The following is a 7908-nucleotide window of genomic DNA, read 5'->3' as shown; positions in this document are numbered from 1 at the left end:
AAACTACGGGTTGCCTCCCAACGAGCACCTGATTTAACGTCGCAGCACGATGCAGGTGATCAAACTTAAGGTTCACTCAACAATTGAGGCTCCTTCAAATGAATCACCGATACAACGTTTTCCTCCTCCATGCCAAGGTAATGTTTCAACCTTTGCCCATTGACTCTAAACCTGTTCGTTCCATCCTCGTATTCAATTTCTACAGCTCCACTTGAGAGTACTTGCACCACTCTAAATGGTCCCGACCATCTAGATTTCAGCTTACCCGGAAATAGTTTCAATCTTGAATTATACAATAACACGACATCTCCGGGTTTGAAAATCCTCTCTTGAATATGTTTGTCGTGTATGATCTTCATCCTTTCCTTGTACAACCTAGTGCTTTCAAAAGTATGGTAACGGAACTCATCGAGTTCATGAAATTCTGTGACTCTACTCATACCAGCGGCCTCCATGTCAAGATTTAATTGCCTTAATGACCAAAAAGCTCTATGCTCTAGCTCCACTGGTAAGTGACATGCCTTTCTGAACACCAATTTGTACGGTGACATACCAATCGGAGTTTTGAATGCAGTGCGGTAGGCCCATAGTGCATCATCCAATTTTCTCGCCCAATCAGTCCGAGTAACATTTACAGTTTTGGTCAAAACACTCTTGATTTCTCTATTTGACACCTCAATTTGACCACTTGTTTGTGGGTGATACGGAGTGGCAAACTTATGGCGTACACCATATTTTTCCAGCAGCTTTGCAAAGGCTCGATTGCAGAAGTGAGTTCCTCCATCACTAATGATCGCTCTTGGAGTTCCAAATCGGGTGAAGATATTTTTTCTTAGAAAACCAATAACTCCCTTTGCATCATTTGTTGGGAGTTCTACAACTTCTACCCATTTTGAGACATAGTCCACTACTCCGAGTATATACTTGTTATATGAGCTAACAAAGGTCCCATAAAGTCGATTCCCCATACATCATATACTTTCACTTCTTGAATTGGGTTCATGGGCATCTCATGTCGACGGGAAATATTCCCCGTCCTTTGACATAACAACACTACAAGTTTGTGTCAATGTGACAGTTTCCAAGTCTTGGAAGTCGAACTTACGAGACATCAAGTCCTTCATCATTTTTGCATAACCGGGCATCTCCCTTAAAGCATCGATTAGAGGAATGTTTACCTTAATTTTCTTCAGCATTTCCATGAACTTTTTATACTGCTCATCCTTATGATATTTGGCCAACCTCTGCGAGAAGGGTGCTTCTTTCCTGTATCTTGAGTTAGATCCTGCTCAGACACTTTTTCTAATGCCTTCTCTTGCACTTTCTCAGTCTCTTCCGCAACCTCATTTTCCTTGTATATTTCCTCTTAGGCTGGTTGCACTCTTACTTCTGTTAGCTCAGTTGACTCATCTAACTCAATTGGCACTTACACAAGTGTTTCCATTGACCGGCTCTCACGAGCAATTTCTTGCTCTAAATCAAGATCTCTACTATTTCTCAAGCTCACCGTCATAAGCGTATTTGGGCCCTGCTCTTTTGGATTGACATGTGTGTCCACAGATAACGTCCCTTGAGGACGATTGTTAAGGGCCATGGATAATTGCCCTAGTTGAATCTCAATACCCTTGATAGTCGAGTCATGTAACACTACCTTTTCTTGTATTTGGTGGACCTTTTCTTCCATATTCCCACTGGCCCCAATGAGTTGTTGCAATATTCCTTTAATTTCAAATAACCCATCATCCTGCCTCACTATCTGCTATTGTTGAGGTTGTTGATAAGTTAGCTGCTGATTTTGCTGGTTGTATCCTTGTTGCCTTTGGTAAGGTACTACTTGACCCTGTGGTCGCATAGCTCCAGGATTGTTGGTGTTATTGTATTGTTGTTATGTTGGTCTATACTGCTGATTTTCCTGCCCTCAATTCTGACAACCTTGTCTCTGTCCTCCATAGTTGCCCACATAGTTCATGCTCTCTTGATAGTTCTGGTTGTCACTTTCACCATTCCACGAACACACATATGGTTGGTTAATACATAGTGTACATAATCCCCCATTAGTCGTGTCAACTACGTGAACCTACTTCTGGCCTGATTCATCAATCTTCTTGGTAAGGATACTCATTTGCGTCATCAGAGTGACCATATTTTCGGCTATGGAATTGTTCGAATCCAATGCTACTGAGTGAACTATAGGAGTGATTGTGGAGTCTTTTGTCATCCATATCGAGTTTTGAGCTATTTTATCTAGCAGGACCTTATATTCTCTAAATGACTTGCTCAAAAATGCTCCACCTGCTGAAGCATCAATATTGGACTTCAAGCTATCTGTTAATCCCATGTAAAACCGTTGTCCCAATATCTGATCTGGAATGCAATGATGCGGACACTTAACCAGCATACCTTTGAACCTCTCCCACATTTCTTGAGATGTTTTAGCTGATTTCTGCCTGAAGCTCAATATTTCATCAACTTGCTTGGCGGTCTTATTGGGTGGGTAGAACTTATTCAAATATTGTTTGACTAATTCCTCCCAAGTGGTGATGGAATTTATGGGAAGTGAATTAAGCCAAGTCTAGGCTTCTCCTGTCACTGAGAATGGAAACAACAATAGTCTTATTGCTTCCGGTGTCACATTCCGTTGCCTTTGCATGACACAAATTGATAGAAAAATTTTCAGATGTTACTGTGGATCTTCAATGTAAGACCCGCAGAACAGTCCTTTGTTTTGCAGCAGATGTAGCATGTTGTTTGTGATTTGGAATGACTCCGCTTGTAGTTGAGGGACTGCAATTGCAGTTGCAAAATTTTCAGCGGCGGGTTATGCCCAATCATACAAAGCTGCTTCTGGCACAAAAGGTGCCACACCCTGATTATTTCAGCGGTGGGATGTGCCCTATCAGCTGTTTCGATTGTTTTGATTAACCAAAGTGTCACCCATGTCTGGTTCAATTTGTTCTCTTGGGTGATGTTGTTGTTTGTCTTTCTTGTTCGTACGATTTAATGCCTTGAAAGTTTTCTCAGGATCCGGTAATGCTTCAAACAATTCACCAGTTCTTGAAGAGTTTCTAGGCATACACCTATAACACACAAGACCACAAACGTTAGAATTTCAATGTAATTATTAAAAATGGAGAAAATTGGCTAAACTAAGAATCCTAACAATTCTTATAGCTGTAATTAGTAACACTGTTGCTTTTCCCAGCAACGATGCCAAAATTTGATCACGCCCAACTATGCCTCCTAAGAGGTCTAGCGGTCGTTGAAAATATAATCTGGTTTACAAGTTCGGAGTCGAATCCCATAGGGAAATAACATACTAATTACAACCAATAATTTTGCACGAATTCAAGTAATCAACCTTCAGACATATTATATAACGATTTGAGAGTTTACTAACTAAGATCAAAGTAACTAAAAATGCAGTAATTTATAACTAACAAAGCAAATATTATAGACAAGATTTGAAAAAGTCTAAGGTTATGATTTTCCTTATTGTCGGAATTTTTCCCACTACGTTTTCTATGAATTTGCCTAAACATTCTCCACCAATGGTGAGTACTTTGATTGGCGTAGCTCTCTCTCAAGTAACTACCACAATTTACTAGATGTATTCTCTCGAACTACGCTAGCTGGTATTAATTTACCGCTCACTACGATCGCACCAAGACTTTATTATCTCTAATCCCGCCTTTAACCCCTCTGTATTGATCTCTCAACTACGTTAGGAGTGGTGTTGTTCAATAACTACCTAAATGTGTACTCTCTCTCGAACAATATACACACTAAATAGGCACAGTTAATTGAGAGCTCTTCAATTAACAACAATGAAAATGTAGTTGAAAAAGTAGAGAAAAATCAAACGCAAATCTATATTAAACGCAGTAGAAAATCATCCTCTAATAGGTCCCATCAAACCTTAGATAAGAGAGTTTAGCTACTCATAAATACAACAACAATTAACATAATGTTCGAAGACATTAAACTACAAAATAAGAGATAAAGGAAGGAAAAACTCGTTTGATTCTTGCTCCACAGTGCTTGGCAGCCTTTTACTTCTCCAAAATAATGTCCAACCCTAGAATAATTCGTTTGGGGAGTATTTATGTCAATCCCTCATCCAAATCCGAATTTGGGTCTTTTAGCCCGTGACTTTTAATTACCGTACTATAGACCTCGCAAAATCTGGTCTGTAGCGCGGTCGATCTGGCTATAGACCTCACGAAGCCTGGTATATAGCGCGATCGACTAGGCTATGGACCTCGCGAAGCCTGGTCTATAGCGCGGTCAACCTGACTATAGACCTCGTGAAGCCTGGTCTATAGCGCGGTCGACCTGGCTATAGACCTCGCGAAGCCTGGTCTATAGCACAGTCAACCTGGCTATAAACCTCGCAAAGTCTGGCCTGTAGCACGTTTGGGTACTTGATGCTTTTGGCTCTTTTCTTGAGCTTTTTTGTCCATGTTTTTTGTGCAACTTTCATTCGATGATTCATTCCGATGCTCTTACACATAAAACAACATAATTTAGCACAATTATCGCATAATAACTCACTAAACCAACAAAATATAAGCCGAGTAATGTGCTAAAAGTATAGCATTTTGGTCTAACATCATATAGCTTCTCTTCCAGATCTCGCGCTGATTGATTTGAACGGAATACAGTAATAAAAGGAGTTGTGGAATGGTTTTTAGATGTGATATAATGTGAGGGAAGTAAAGATTATATGCAAGTGTTTTCCTAATATCTTGCCTATTCGTTACCTATATTAACTGCATTTTTCGCACGTTACGTTGTCGTTCTGTAATTGCTCAGTGAGTTATACCAAATCCCTTATTCGGGATTGACTCATTCCTCTTTTACTCGTGAATCTTCTTGGAAAGTCTTCTCGTTTTGACTAATGAATAATTCCAGTACGAACGGTCCTGGTATCAAATGATTCCCAGTTTGTCATGCCCAGACTCATTCTTTTCACGTCTTCCTAATTATTCTTGACACGTGTTAAGATTTAATTCGTCCACGTAGTGAGTCCATTTTTTTTTACCAATACAGTAACCAAAAAAACACGACAATCAACAATAATAATGTTCAACGGGAACAGCTAACATCAGAATTAAAAAGATGGTGAGACGAAAATTGAAGATAAATTATAAACTTGTTACACATCTGTCACTTCACTTCAATACAAGTTAAACAAGGTATGTGTAAGGATAGTAAGAAAATTCTTTAGTAATTAGTAAGACCAAATAATTAAGGAGACAAACAGGCACTAGGAGAATTAATAATTTAGTAACAAAGCGCCTCCCTAAGTTAGGGTAAGGTATGCGTATATACCATCCCCAAAACCCTACTTGGAGAAATACACTGAGTATGTTGTTGTCGTTGTTGTTGTTGTTATTTGTGGCAAAGCGTCTCCATCTTCAACTTATAAGACAAATCCAAGATTATCACTTTTTACCGTCTAGTAGAAATTTACTGGTCCGACCAATTCGAACTCACGTGGAGCCCACTAGAAAGGAACCTCTCCCTATCAGAAGACACACTGAAGTAAATGATGAAGAAGAAAAAAAAATTGGGAAGCCCACCAATTTTTTATTTATGAAAACCAATAACCCAAATTACTGTTGTTGGATTCATCTTGCATAATGTTACTGCTGCAATATTGTAGTGGCTGTAAACAATCATCAAACCCGAAACCGTTATAGCTCTCAGATATTGTACCACTTGTTGTAGTGACAGTACTTCCTCCTCCTCCTAATTCTCCACATGTCATGCCATATTGATATTCATTGTTTGTACCAAAACTCATTGGCATCATTTCGTTCAAAAGGCTAGTACTATTACTGCTATATCCCATATCTGAAACTGATGATATTGCTGTTGTTGCTGGAAATTGAGTAGTTTGATCACTTTCCTCACTGAAGTAATAGCAATTGCCGCTGCTTGTTATATCCTCAGGCAATGGTGGTAATTCTGTTGATGTAGCTTTATTACTATCGTACCTGTTGCGAAAAACATAATTAAATAGTTAAAATTGTACTATTCTCTTTAACAACTTAATTTCAGAGCACGCAGAGATCTTGAGTTCAAGTTTTACTATTATGTATTGTGGTAACGAATTTTCAAGACATAATTCAGGTACTAGACCCAAAAAAGGCAGGCTCGAACATGTTAAGACATAATTAAATCTAATTAGTAGTGTATTTTTTGAAGGGAGCCTTGGCGTAACTTGTAAAGTTGTTGCCACGTGATTTCGAGTCGTGGAAACAGTCTCTTGCAGAAATGCAGAGTAAAGCTGCGTATGATAGACTCTTGTGGTCCGACCCTTTCCGGATCCGGCGCATAGCAGGAGCTTAGTGCACCACGGTACCCTTTAGAAGAACTTTTAGATAAAAGTAGAAACATAATTCAATACCTGTAACCGTCTTCCATATGCACGTTGTAGTTGGAGTTATAGAACTGTTGTAATGCAAAATCTTCACCACCACCACCGCCATTACTATTATTATTATTCATGTTACTGATTGAGAAGTGACTGAAGTCCGCGTAATTCACAGTAGGAGCTGCATTCTGGTTAGCCTGACTGAAGACCAGTAAGTGTTGTTGTTGTTGTTGATGAAGTTGAAATTGGTGATGATATTCCTCATCAGGGGAAATCATACAAGTGACAGAAGAACCATGTGGCATGTCGGAATAGACAAAGTTGGTGCGAATGGGTTTGTTAGATTTGTTGTTGTTACTACGCATTGAACGCGCAGCTCTATCATAGGCCAAAGCAGCTTCCTCCGCAGTGTCAAATGTTCCCAGCCAATGCCTTTCTTTCGTATTCGGATCTCTTATCTCCGCAGCATATCTACCCCATGGCCTTCGCCTCACACCCAAATATCTGCAATTGTTCTGTTGCTCCTCTGCATTTTGTTTGCCATTACTACTCACATTGCTGCCAATATTCTTTCTTGGTTTTGTACTCTTGTTAGTTGAAGAAGAAGTGGATGATTTGATGATATTCATAGTAAGTGTTTATATTCTGGATCCGCCTAGTTGACAGATTGGGATAACAGAGATTTTTTGACCTGAGACAGAGACAGAGATACAGATTCTCTTGATTTAGTACTGAGTACTGATGATTAGGATTTAGGATGTTTTTTTCTTGATTGAACAGTGGTTGTTTCATGTGAGTATTTATAGTGTGATGGTCAAAAAAGGATGTCATTATTTTAAAATATTAAGTACTTAGTAGAAATCTGTCAATCATGAATAATCATTACATCATGTGAGGTTGCAGATATTAGGACTTACTGATGTTAATAATGTTGTGGGCTCAAATCAAGTTATTTTGTGCTCTAGGTTTATGTTAGATTCACTAATGATGGCAAAATTTATTTATACAATCAATTGAACTAAAAGTTAATAGCAAGTTCACACTATGGATCACGATCTAACAAAATAGAAATAGAGCGGGTAGTCAAATTATATGTTCGTTGGTACGAGAGATAAGAGATAATTAATCTCGGGTTTAAATTTGAGATGAGTTTATTCCGCGTTTGGTAGAGATGAAATCGCGGTATAACTAATATCGAGATTAGTTATCCTGGAATTGTAGGGCTCGTTTGATATGAGGGATAATTAATCTCGGGATTAAATTTGAGATGAGTTTATCCCGTGTTTTGTTGGGATAAAATCATGGTATAACTAATTAGTTATACCATGATTTTATCCCAACCAAACACGGGATAAACTCATCTCAAATTTAATCCCGATATCCCTGTGTTATTTTTATCCATGTGACCCTATGGGATGGTGGGATATAATCCTGGGATAATTAATCCCGGAATAATTAATCCTGAAATAACTTGTTTCTCGGTCAAACAAAATCAGCTCAAGTTAAGAGAAATAAGGAGGGTAAAATAT

General features: G+C 38.7%; 1 protein-coding gene and 1 non-coding gene across 2 annotated transcripts; one reads left to right on the top strand and one right to left on the bottom strand.

The window, feature by feature from the left end:
* Window positions 1–2369: 2369 nt before the first annotated feature.
* Window positions 2370–2476, top strand: LOC117276340 (small nucleolar RNA R71). Its single transcript, XR_004506600.1, has one exon. It is a non-coding gene; the product is annotated as a small nucleolar RNA R71 (small nucleolar RNA).
* A 2786-nt stretch (window positions 2477–5262) lies between these two features.
* LOC104094459 (ethylene-responsive transcription factor ERF087-like) lies at window positions 5263–7129 on the bottom strand. The gene is made up of 2 exons (XM_009600395.4): window positions 6413–7129; window positions 5263–5999 (listed from the first exon to the last, which is right to left on the bottom strand). Exons 1-2 carry the CDS (start codon window positions 7006–7008, stop codon window positions 5594–5596), a joined length of 1002 nt encoding a protein of 333 aa, XP_009598690.1. The 5' UTR covers window positions 7009–7129; the 3' UTR covers window positions 5263–5593.
* Window positions 7130–7908: the final 779 nt, after the last annotated feature.

The sequence above is a fragment of the Nicotiana tomentosiformis genome, chromosome 4, assembly GCF_000390325.3.
Source record: "Nicotiana tomentosiformis chromosome 4, ASM39032v3, whole genome shotgun sequence".
Taxonomy (NCBI): domain Eukaryota; kingdom Viridiplantae; phylum Streptophyta; class Magnoliopsida; order Solanales; family Solanaceae; genus Nicotiana; species Nicotiana tomentosiformis.
This window is presented reverse-complemented; position numbering and strand designations above follow the sequence as displayed.